General features: G+C 48.0%; 1 protein-coding gene across 4 annotated transcripts in view; it reads right to left on the minus strand.

Annotated features, from left to right (window-relative positions):
• Positions 1 to 2,682: 2,682 nt before the first annotated feature.
• Positions 2,683 to 13,203, minus strand: part of LOC144099265 (uncharacterized) — a 48,535-nt gene continuing 38,014 nt past the window's right edge. For all 4 annotated transcript variants that reach the window (XM_077632450.1, XM_077632448.1, XM_077632451.1 and 1 more), the window contains exons 5-6: positions 8,613 to 8,949; positions 2,683 to 6,854 (exon numbers count right to left, since the gene is read on the minus strand). In XM_077632450.1, the coding sequence (XP_077488576.1) occupies positions 6,541 to 6,854; positions 8,613 to 8,949 (651 nt within the window). In that variant the 3' untranslated portion in view covers positions 2,683 to 6,540. The remainder of the gene's footprint in view (positions 6,855 to 8,612; positions 8,950 to 13,203) is intronic.

Genomic DNA, 13,203 nt, shown 5'->3' on the forward strand with positions numbered 1-13,203 from the left:
TCGTGCAGGCCAGAAGTTTTCAAGAAGCGGAGCAGTGCCTTGGAGGCTTTCGCCACCAGCGATCGTCGCGGCCAGTGGCCGAGAACATTCATTTCTGTCAGTGGGCGTGGATCTAGACGCTCCAGCGCACGACAGAACGGCTGCCTTTCGGCGCTGTAGGCAGGGCAGACACAAAGAATGTGGGATATAGCCTCGTCATACCCTGAAATGGCACATGCAGGGCTATCAGCCATACTGATTAAGAACGAGTAATGGTTGGTGAAAGCTGCATCAAGCCACAAGCGACACAGCAAAGTATCTTCACGTTGTGGTAGGCCGTATGGAAGCCGGAGCTTCAGTTCTGGGTCCAAGGCTTTTAAACGTGAATTGAAGAATTGGTCGGAATTCCATGCGGCAAGCGTGATGTCCTGCGCAAGATTGCGAAGCCTGCCCGCTGCGTCTGATCTCGAAGAGGGTATCGACACAAAATCGCAGTCGGGGTGATCAGTTCGCGCGACCTCGTCCGCGCGGTAATTACCTGCTATGCCCTTGTGCCCCGGTAGCCATTGATGTCGTGCCCTTTATTTATAGCACAGTGATGTAGTTGCCGGATTTCCGCGACCAGTTGTTCATGGACTCCACAGGTAAGAGAAGTTTGTAAGGCTTGGAGGGCAGTTCTTGGATCGGTGAAAATAGACCACCGCTGAGGGCGCTGCTGACTGATGTGTTCAATGGCGACACGAAGAGTGGTCAGTTCTGCACCCGTCGAAGAAGTCTGGTGAGCTATCCTAACTGTAATTTCTGTAGTTCTTGCCGGGATGACCACAGAGACCGAAGAACTAGTAGGGTTCACTGAGCCGTCGGTGTAGACGTGCACCCGGTTTGCATGGCGCTCATGGAAATACTCAAGAGTGACTAGTTTTAGTTCTATCGGCGATAAATCGATCTTCCTTCTACTAGGTATTGAAAGAAGCACATGGGGATTGTGTAGGCTCCAAAGTGGCGAGGTTGGTATAGGGGCGGGTGTAAACTGGGACGGCAGAATGGCGCGATGTGCATCAATGGCGACTGTAAACGATGTGCACGGCCTGGTAATAGGTAGACTGGCAAGATGGTGAGAGGTTACCCGGGATATATGTCGAAAATGTGCCCTCAATGCGTCAGCTGTTAGGTAGGTATGAATTGGATGCTCCTGGGCGATGAGTAGAGATGCTACCATAGAGGCACATTTCGGCAATCCTAGACAAGTCCGGAGAGCTTGAGCTTGGACGCTTTACAGACTTCGTATGTTTTGTTTTTCGAATGTTTCCAACTGCAAAGAGGCTGTAGCAAAGAAATCACATGAATAAGGCATTGTATAGCTGCATCATCGACCGCACTGACGCTCTCCACGACTTTCCCCAAGAAAGGCGAGAACGTGAGAAATCTCTGTCAGTCTTCTTTGTCATGTCTGAAATATGGGGGGTCCGTGAGAGATTTCGGTCGATGATTACTCCCATAAACCGATGGCTCTTTGCGTAGGGTAATGCTGTGCCGTTTATGCATACGGTATAATGAGAAATGTTCTTGCGTGTAAAGGCAACAAGCGAGCACTTTTCGGTTGAAATATGTATCCCTTGCAGATGGAGGTAGACCGCAAGAATACTTCACGCCTTTTGAAGTCTTGCTCGAACTTTTGGCGCGTAACTCCAGCTGCCCAGGTACAGGTGTCATCCGCATAGATTGAGAGTTGCGCCGACTGTTGTAGTATGCCGACAAACCCAACAAGTGTAAGGTTAAACAGCGTAGGGCTAAGCACTCCACCATGCGGGACTCCATGGGAAGTGAACTGAGAAGATGTTGGGCCATCCTCAGTCTGCACAAAGAGAGATCTCTTGGATAAATGACTACGTATCCAGCAGAACACGCGACCACCAAGCTCGGCAGCTTCCACAGCGTCCAAAATAGCCTGGTGGGTTACATTGTCGTATGCGCCCTTTATATCCAAGAACAATGCCGCGGTCAAGCGCTTCAAATATTTTTTTTGGCGCTGGATGGATGACACCACGTCAATTCGGAAAGGGGGTAAGAGTAACCCACTAAGTGGGGTGAGAACTTAAGCGCCACCTCACACTGATCTTATAAGGTCACTTTGTCTACCATAGGCAGCAAATTGCTCATTTATGCTGTTGAAGCATAAAGAAAGCAGTTAACTGTAAGCATAACGTGGCTCTTTGCGGTCCTCTACAAATGAACTGCGGTGCCCCTACAATATTCAACGCAGCTTTTCTTCAGAATTTCTCACTTGCCGCTTATTTCATGATGATGATGATGGTGATTTGATTTTTGTGGCGCAAGGGCTACTTTGGCCAAAAAGCCCAGGGCACAAGGTCTTTTTCGTGTAGACAAAGTGTGGTCGAAGAACCATTTTCCATCCATTCGCATTTAAGAAGCGGAGTATCCGGCCAGGTGAAAGCTAACCATTTTTTCACCGCTGGGTACCCGGTGGCACTGTGGTTCAAACCCCGCACCTGCTGCTTGCAAGGCAGATACTCAAGCCACTAGGCCACCAGTGCGGTTGGGCTGACGGCCTTTTTTTTTTCAAGGCTTAAATGCGATTAATGCTGCCATATCAGTGCTACTGCAGAGTACATGATCTCTCAGCAAAATGCATGGCCTTTGGGACAATGTTCGTTTGCAGACAAAACAAAACAACGCACACCGTTTCCTGAGCAAAATTTATTGAACCCAAGAAATAAAACGTGAAGAAACAAATTCGACAAAAGAGTGGCACACAAGCTAGTGTACGAACAATTCTTTTGGACGTTCTTACCCGTTTCTTTTTGGATCTAAAAAGAAAAAAAACGCCCTTCATTTGCTCTTATAAGCGTTGCCAGCAAGACTGAATGCAAATAAACAAGCACATCAGGGGCAGAAAAACGAAATGGGTGATGACAATACATGGGCTTACAGTTAACGACATTGCTACCACAACACAAAAGCGCGGCGAGATCTTCCTAGTTTAGGCTGTTAATCTAGCCAAATCACATCAAATAAGAGCGCCCTTTTTAAGATGACAGCATGCACGCTCACACAGTTACTCAACAACTAAATTCCCAACATTTCAAATAACTCAAAAAGGAACACAATACGACACACAAAAAAAGAGCAATTGCCCCAATAAATCACTGTGAATGCAACACAAAGAAAATTTCTTTGGCAAATAAAGCACTGCTACCGATTCGAAATACTGTTCTTGAGGCACAGTATTTACTAGTATATTAAGGCACAAAATCCAACTGCGCACCTTTCATTATCCACTCCTTGCTGGAATAAACGACTTAGCTCGCACGCACCCCGTTCGTTCCTCAAACTAGCGGGTTATCACTGCGGCTATACGGTGTCTCTGATAAGGCCGAGGATAAAACGGCCGCCCTGAATGCCGAATGAGTGCCAACATGTTCTCGTGCAACTGGAGACAAAGACCAGGCAAAGGTGAGGAGGGCAAGAAATCTCGTTGTGTGGCTGTATAATGCACGCCGTCGTTAGGTACAGTAAAAAGGCACTTTGATATGAGCACGCGGTGTTGGCGGCTCTGATAAGAAAAACGCGCACGCGATAAGGCCGGTCACACTCTTCAGCTTTAGGGCTCAGCAGAACCCAGTGCACAGCAATTTTTAAGAAACTCCTTAAGTTCCACTAGTGGCGAATGAAAAGTCTTCCGATGATTTGTTCTTTTCCAGTGCTCGTTGCAAAATCTTCTCTATAAAGCCTATATTATACTTCTCTCCTGAAAAGCCTTCCGAATACGAAAGTGGTGCGGAGCTTCCTAAACCTGTCAGGCCTTAAGCCAGACATGCCAGCAAAAGCTAAAAAAAAACATGCATTTGAGCAAGTTTGATTTTTTTTTTCATGCCACATTGTTCGTGCGCCTGTGCTGACACATACTTGAGATTGGTTATCTGACAACGCCAGGAAGGTGTAGACAAAAAAAAAAGACTAAATGCCGCGAAATGAGGCAACATTCACGTATTGCTTTGGTGGGGAAGCTGTGCTCAGGCAGAAGAAATAGCTGACAGTTAAACGAACGTCCCCTTACACAAACTTGAGTTGCGCCCACTACAGCATTCCAAGCAATTCAGGCACACACACACGCACACAAACTCGCTGCAGAAAAGCAGCTTTATGCAAAACTCGAGTATGAGCAAGGCACCTTGTGACTCTGGAGAGATAATTCGCTAAAACGAACACGGCCACAGTGATGCCTATGTAAACTGAGCAACATCGAGCGTTTTGGCACAGTAGCGAGTATTTCATTTTTATACACATAAAACCATTTCTTCACACTGTGTCACATGAGCGCACACTTTTTTCGAGGCGCCACCTTAGCCATGGCCTAAAGTACTTGCCCGAGAGAAGAAGATTATAGTCTCTCTCGAGTACTGGATTTGACCTCAGAACTCAGCTTTGTACTCTATGGAAAAGTATAGACTGACACTCGCGAATACGACCTGTTGCATAATACACAGCATACACATAGACTCTGGGCGCCACGATAGGATAAGCGCGCAAAAAATAAATTGGCACCTGTCAGCACTAAGTTTCTAACAAATAATGCAATTAGCAACCACTACAGAAGGTTCAATTTAGTACCCGACACTTAATGAACTAACACTAATAAAAAGTGGCAGGACAGCGCGACTGATGTGGTTTTCAGAATAAAGCACATGTGGAAAAAATTCATTTTACCCACTGAAGCGTAAAGTGCTTCCAACTGAAAACATTCAGTGACATTCCACCTATTCAGAAAACAAACCAAACATTAGAATACCATGCAACACAGATTAAACAAACATTATTGCAACATTAGTCTCTGTACAGCACTTCACAAAGACACTGTTCACTTGCACTGCACTTCCTGGTCAAGACCAACTACACACACAGAGGCCTAGCCTTGTAGCTTCTCGACGAATTTTCTCGGCCTTGTGACATGCAAGGTTTTCAAGCCAAGAAACCTCTAAATATTGCACATTTAAGCAGGAAAAGTTGCAACTTGCGTTATTAAAAATTCACTGGGTGGATCCCTGCAGTTAGTTTTTGCCCCCCATAAAAATATTATTGCACTCTCATATTCTGCAACCAGCCTAGTCGATAGTGTATAGCAATGAACAAGTGAGTGTCACAGAAAACGCTCGCATGTCTCTTTCCTGATCGCTGGTCTTGAATTAAAGTTCACTCAATTGTCCACAATTACCATGTACATAATCATCCCACACTGCCATTCTATAGTGAATGGTTTTGATTGGCACTCCAACTATATAAGACACACTTCAAAGGCACCAAATCAATATTGAACACAAGCAAAACACTCCGCATTCCAGAGTCCATTCTCACAAGCACAGTGCCAGCATGCCACACTGACATGTCAGCTGTTCTTCCTGAAAAAATAAGTTGTGCCTGTAATTCTTTTCAATGCTCAATCTATGCACATTTAAAACACGTTCCAAGAATGAAAGGCATTGGGCGCGTGTTATGCTAAATGTCTAGGCAAACACATGCGACAGTGTGCCGGTTAAGGCATGCGGAACACGCCTTACCAGACATCGTGAACAGACCAGAACATTAAACTTCTTATCTTACTCTAAATGTTCCCCTTATAAGGCGATGAATGTAAGCAGCTTCATCACTGCGTCATGCTGGTCCGTCACATGATACAACGCTACTTTCAAGCGCAGCGCGAGCATAATAGGGCTTATGTTTTGTACTATGGTCTGTCCAGTACTTGATCAACTCTGTGCACTAAGAAAATTAGAGGAAAACTAGGGAGAGGAAGCTAGGATTATTTTAGTTTATTTTATTTCTACTTTTTTTGTTCCTAGGTATTAAATTCCTCCCTTTATCACTCGTTTCCTTTCTGCATGCAGTGCAAAAGAGATGATACTGGAAGCCTGTAATGCCGGTCCGGTGATGCCGATGCTCGGCCAATTTTCATAAGCCTTGAACATACCGACGCTCCTAACGAAATCTAAGGCAAATATTACTGGGCACTTCACAGCAGTGTCCATGGTAGTTGATTTCCCAGAAGCACTCTTGCACAAGGAAACGATTTGGTAGCACAAGCTAATCCGCTTTGTACTCTTGTAGAAGCAGAGCAGAAATCTCATGCTCATGCCTTGAATCTTCTCAACACACAAACCGGAATGCTTCCGAGCTCCGCACATTGGAACTGACACACATCACTTCTCCGGTTCCAGCTTAAACAACGACATCACCAGGGCAGGCCGCCATGAATGGTCGCGAGCGCTGACGTCACTAAGTACGACAAAATCCACACGGTGTGAACATTCAAGAGTCACGGAAGAGGCTGCTAAAAGCCTCATGCGTCTCTGCCAACGTCGCCCTTCCACAAGTGATGTGAAGCCGTCTAACACTTGAAGGTCCACCAGCACTCCACTCAACGACTCCACCGGTTTTCCACTAGACCACCAGCAATGCTTAGAAGGCCCTCAGCAGTATTTTACAGCGGCTCTAAAACAACTAGTCGATCATCGTCGATCAGATGAGGCACCAGCTCCGGCCGTTTCATGACGTGAGGCTCATGAGGTTGGAGGCCCTCTGCTCGGCCGATTGGGCCGCGACTATAGGGTCCAGGGCTGAAAGCGGTGGCGGCGCGTAGTGGCCATTAGTCTGAGGGCGTAGCACGCCGCCTGGTACGCCGTACCCTACTAGTGAGGTCAGCGCCATGACGGCGGGCATGCGGAGAGCGCTGCTGGTGGCGCCAGGCTGACTAGAGGGCGCAGCGGTCGTCAGCGTCGCCGTCTGGTTGAAGTTGAAAGGTAGGGCGAGGCTGATGTGCGGGAGTGTGCCATTCTTATTAAGCAGGCTGCTCATGTCAGCTGCATAGGCAAGAGTAGATCGGAATCGTTCGTTACCGCAATGTAAGCCACAGTTTCAAATAAAAATAATAGCAAGAAGATGATCGCGGGAGCAACTGCTATTATTGCGTAACCACTACTGCACATATTGCGCTATTGCAGCATTATTGCACAACCACTATCTTTGTGTAAGGTTCTGGTTTGAGAAATCTAGACATTCTAAAAAATCGAACGATATAATCGCACAAACATTTCCTTGAAACGTCCCGTTAAATCTACATCTTATATTTTGCACTAAGAAAGTCGTTTCACCACCGATGGGACAGCGGATAGTTCTGTACAAAAAATGATTACATGGTGTCTTTACTTTCATCCATGCTAACACTAATTTGAATGCGGCATCTTGCCGTGAAGCGCACCATACCGCTACCAATGTGCTGATCTTGCTATGAAATCAAATGGCTGCTTGCATTTACGCGTTTCCTTAATCGAGCAAAAAAACGCCAATAAAATTCTATCCTGCACGCCATTCGTCGGCCGTCCGACAAGGCATCGTGTGTTTTGAGCACACCACCTGAGGTTGAGGGTCTTTGCGGTCAAAGTAATATCTGGCTATAAACATGAATAGTTGAAGGCGGTAAACTGAGCGCATAAAAATCCGTGATGACAAGTTTAAACTGCAGTTTAATAAACATAACCCACATAAACAGAGAACCACTGACCGGCCAGCTAACCCTAGTGCCTTATGAAAATCTCTTAGAAAGGGTTCGGATACGATGCAGAGCATGACGTGTTCTCACTTATACAGAAAAGCATTTTATCTTGACGCCAAAAGTAACATTGCGAGAATGATAACCTAACTTCAACTCAATGACACTGTCCACCATGAGCATGCTAGCCATGCGACCTAGAGCCAGAAATCCGTTCCCTCTTATATTCCGCTGTTGCCCCAGGGACAATCTGCGTGCTCGTGCTCTAACATCGGAACAGGTATTACCGAGAAAACTGCCCATTTACAACAAGCGGGAATGAAGCACAAAGCGAAATTTTCCTTCGGTTCAGTTCTCTCGGCGCAGATGCTCTCGCGCCAGAGTTTTGGTAAGGTCACCTGAAGCTCCAGTACGTTTAGCGACAGGATCAAATAGTACGGCCTGGTGATGCAAAAGTGGAGTTCCCGTTTGTGATACAAATATAAAAAAATGGCCACTAAAACCGATTCGCTAGCGCGTTTGGCTCCTCAGTGTTAGGTTCTCAGTAAAGTATATCTCACTCTTGTTCTGTGATTTCCGTCGCAGAATTTTTGCAAACATTAGATAGATTCTTGCTGCAGTGACACTTACAATAAATTTCTTATGAAAAGAACCTGAAAGACTTCAGCAGAAAGCACTCATGCGTTCATATCCACAATGAGTCTTTCGGCCATGTACATGCATAGCGGAAGGGGAATTCCCGCAACCATCAAATGCGGCACATTAATCTATCAGCGAAGCTGTCGCAATGAATCCAGGGCTCCTTTACAACGTGTTGCTTGCTGCCATGTATGCATCACGACAGCGAAAAGAAAACAATCCGGTTATGGTTAAAATAATTTATTCTCGCGTCTGGGCCTTTCTTCACAACCGGCATCAGTTTCGGCATTAAGGCCTTCAGTCCGTAAACAGTGGACGACCAGATGCCACCCAAGAGTCTCCCACGAGTCCACTCGCCGTTTGATCTAGCAAGCTCGCATAAGGCATCTATCTCGATGGCCCTAAAAGAAGTCACTCGGCCAACTCTCACCCATGGCTGGTTCAGGAATGCGTGAGGGAGCCAGAAGCTGCTGCTGCTGCTGCTGCTGTTGCTGTTGGTGGTCTTCCTGCTCCTGCTGCCCCTGCGGGGGGTGCTGATGCGCGTGGTCCGCAGAGCTGGCGGACATCAGGACACCGGCGTGCTGTGCGCCGGCAGCCATCGCGGCCGCGGCTGCCGCTGCTGCCACAGCCGCAGAGTTTGCCGCGTCCATGTCAGCCTTCATAGCTGACGCACTGCCTGCAGCTGCACTGGCACTGCCGGCCGCGTTCTTGGGCTTGCGCTTCCGGGTCTGGATGCAGTCCTTCTTCATAGCCAGGGGACGGTTCACCTACAGACACCAGGCGAAGCGGTAAAGTTAACGAAAGCTTGTGGAGGTGTGTGCCCTGCTGTAGCGGCTTTTTGCCTTAGCACGATTTAAAATGTTTTTTTTTGTTTATAGGAAGCTCCCTAGCTTTACGTCTTCAGCGCGAAAGCCACATGTCCTAATTGTTCTTTTATGCATCGGTCCTAATTGTTCTTTTATGCATAGTTTTCCACATTTGTTTTCAAAGACCTGCACGGAAAGCTATGTTAATTTTCTGGCAGCATAAACAGCCATGAGTGCAACGCTCTTTCATGGCTTAAATACCATTGAGACCATATCGGCTAGTGGTTTCAAAAAACATTAAAGAGAGAAGCGGGGCCATTTTATCCTGCAGGGCTTTCCTTTATACTCTGATGGCTCAGAACCAAAGTATTACTGCGCTTGGACAGCATTGAAACGGTGACAGTATTGAAAACATTCCCCTATGCGCCTTGCTTGCGGTGGCTGTCGGCTTAGCGAGGCAATGCAGGGAGTGGCATGACAGACAGAGCAGGGAAACGACTATCCTCTACAATGCAGGGATGGGACTACGTCTTTCATATGCCATTCCCTGCACTGTCACTAGTAGGTTCATGAGAATAGGCCGACGAAATTGGCTTGGAGGGGTCCTTACAGGAGGAAAAGCCGTTTTTTTTTCTTGACCAGTATCGGACTCATTGTTCTATACGGTTCAGTTTAGACGACTAGAAAAGGGTACAACTCAAGAACGAATCTGCTTTTCACTGTGAAAGGAGCGCCTTCCAGCCGATGGCATCGGCCAATTCGCATTATCTTGCTAGCGCGACAATGCACGCAGGGCACTATCCGCGACCATGGAGGAAGGGGGACTATCCCTTTTCATCCGCCACTCGCTGCTTTGCCACCCTAGCAGTGTCATGAGGCTCGGCCGACCGCATTGGCTGGAAAAGTGTCCTTTGACGGGGAAAATCCGTTTCGTTCTTCAGTTGCATCCGACTATTCCATCAACGCCTGTAGACGAGGAGGCGTTACCCGCCCATGCACCAGGCAGCCCCGACTCGCCGTGCACCGCGATTGGCTCCGCCCGTGCGTCTCACCCACAGCGGTGCGTCCCAAATGCGAGGCATTCAAGCAGCCATGCACGCGTAGTGTGTCGCAGCTCGCGCCTACTCAAGTGTCTCCAAAAATATGTTTACGCCTCGCGAGCAAGCTGACGAAAGACGTCGCACTTTTTTGTGTGTGTGTGCTTTCCGTTGACACGGTCACACGACCAGGATGTGCGCCACGCTTGACCTCGGCCTGTCCAGCACTGGCTGAAACCGAAGCGGACACGTCCTCAGCCCGTCTCCCCGGCCAACTTCTCCCTTTACAATTTTTGCTTGCTCTCTTACTCGACCGGCGGCTAGTTATTCCCCCGCTGCCGCCGTTTCTCGGGAAAAACGATCCCTGCCCGCAGAGGCTCCCCGGCGCTCGTTTTCTTTCAGATAATTATTTAGTCCGGCCTCTTTTCTTTTTTCTCAACCGGTTTCAGCCACTTCGCGAGAGCAGGACGACGAGACGCGGCGTCATGGAGGGGCTGGCGCAGGTCATGCATGAGACGCTATGCAAGCGCTCTTGACAGGTCGCGCCAACGACGTGCTCGGCGTGTGCCTTCTCTCCGACGCAACTCGCACCCTCATACGGGCGTTGTTCAAGATGGCTACGGTACCTAAGAGGCGCACGTTCAAATAAGGGCAGAGAGGAGGCGCGGCGTAGACGTTGAATGAGGTTTGCTTACTAAGCTCACGTCAATGCGTCTTGTCAACAGATTTTTTTATTTTTTTTCAGAGCGTAGCTTCTAAGCGCCCGTTCCTGGGTTCAGCCGCGTCACCGCCGTCGGAGTAACCCCAACAAACCATAAATAAAAAATAATCAGTGCCACGACTGGGATTGGAACCCGCGGCGCCGCGAACAGATAGGCTTCTATAGCCACTGCACGAATGATGATGATGATGATGATGATGATGATGATGATGATGATGATGATGATGATGATGATGATGATGATGATGGCCCTGGCTGAATGCACTGTGCAGCGCACATCGTCGTCTTCTTCAACTAATACTGCTATCGAACTAATATCGTCGCCAGACGTGCCGACGACACAGCAAAGCAGAACACGAGCCTACAGAGATCGAGAGCTCTAAGCCCACGCCGCAGCCGATGATGCCTCGTGTTAAACTGCAACACACTCTTGCGCTGTAAATTGCACATCGTCGTCTGCTACTGATACTGCTATCGAAATACATATTCTCGCGAGCTGTGCATTGCACATCGACTTCTTCAGCTAGTACTTCTATCGAACTAATATCATCGCTAAACGTGCGAACGACTCGTCAAAGCAAAGCAATGCGCCTGCAGAGCGTAAAACACCGACATGGCTGCGCTCAAATTTCACATTGGAGAGAATCGTAATGGTCATTAGAATTTCCTTTTATAGCTTCCAGATGCTTCCATAATTTACGGTTAATGAATAAAGGGGACATTCGACAAGCCTATAACTTTATCCCGAAAAAAAAAGATGTATATAGCGCTCGTCACACAGAAGTTCGCGCCTTTTGCAAAGAGCTCCGTTCAATGATTTCTTGTACGCGCAACACAAAAGCAACGTGTCATGTCCCGCAGAGCTTTCGCCTTAGAACTGTAAAACTAATTAAATTATCGGCCCGATGCGTAAGAAAATTAAACACGCATTGTTTTCAGGGTTACTAAATGAGAACAAATTTTAGTGCCTGGTGTTCATAAGCTCGGTTCAAGTGACAGAAATAAATATTTAGTGGCCGCAAAGGTGTCATTTTGCACGCAGAGGTAACGAAGCAATGCCTCAAGGTTTGGATAAGTGTGACCAGGAAGAAAAATTGAAGATTCGCATGAACGGTAAGGTTTGTTCATAGACAGTTGTGGGCAAGTACTACACCAGGGTGGCCAAATTGTGTTCTGGTGAGGGAGTGCGTTGTCGGTTTTGATCACCGAGATCAGGCCGCACCCTCGGCCTGTTTATCCAATTACATCGACACGCGGAGGTTTTTTTTTTTTAACCCGGAGGAGAATTACGCAGGGCACGTAGTGCGAAGGCAAGATAACTGCTGGTCCTTAAGGGTAACGGAGTGGATTCCAAGAGAAGGCAAGCGTAGCAGGGGGCGGCAGAAGGTTAGGTGGGCGGATGAGATTCAGAAGTTTGCAGGCATAGTGTGGGCGCAGCTGTCAAAGCACAGGGTTAATTGGAGAGACATGGGAGAGGCATTTGCCCTGCAGTGGGTGTAGTCAGGCTGATGATGATGATGATGATGATGATGATGTGAGCGATAAGTGCCACATTGCCCTTGTGCTTTATGGATTACCTGCATGCGTTTACATGCAATGGGCCGACGTAATTTATACTAAGCTACGTTTCAAATACCTCTGGAAGCCGCTCAGTGACAGATTCCCGGTAGCAACTGCAGCAATCCAAAGCAATGGAAATGCACAAGCACCACCGGTGTTGAATGTCAAACACGTCGACACTTGTCTCGAGGCTTTCACAACCGTTCACCCGTGTAACCCGGACGACAAAATAACATTGCGAAACATTAGCTTACCTCTCGTGAATTCCACTTCAAGGTAGCATGCAGTAAGTCTCCTAAATCTGCTACAGAGCTTGAAAGCTGACATAGGAAACTTTGACGACTAGCAAAAAACAAAAAAAATCTGGCATCGACAATAAAAAGCAGAGTTTTTTTATTTTTCTGAGAGGAAGGCAATATCTCATGTTGCCGGCTCCTAGCAGGGCGAGCGCGGTATCACCAAACCTGAGCTCGGTTAGCGGGTCGTCAACAGTCCGCGGAGACGCGTGCGCGCGAGGCCCGGGAGCCGGTCGTAGGGGCGACGAAAGCGGACACCTGCTGATAGACGGCGCCGGCGCGGTGGCGACCAGGGCGGCCCGATATAAAATAACATCGCACGAGATAGCGGACCCCCTTATCTGCCCTATTAAGGGCCTTCATGAACGAATGCCCCCTTGCGTGCGAGGACAAGCATCACGCTCAGGCCCAAAGACCGGCTTCCGCTGCACCACTAGGAGCAGCGCGCAGTCGACGTTGGTCCCGAAAGTCTATTCTCCGGCCGGGAAATACGGTGCTTGCAAAGGAGGACGGTAACGTCGCCACATCTCACGAGGAAAAAGGCACTGCCCCATAGAATTTGCGAAAGAAGGTTCTCGGGAGTCGCTTGACGAGCACGATG

This window comes from Amblyomma americanum, chromosome 7 (genome assembly GCF_052857255.1).
Source record: "Amblyomma americanum isolate KBUSLIRL-KWMA chromosome 7, ASM5285725v1, whole genome shotgun sequence".
Lineage (NCBI taxonomy): Eukaryota > Metazoa > Arthropoda > Arachnida > Ixodida > Ixodidae > Amblyomma > Amblyomma americanum.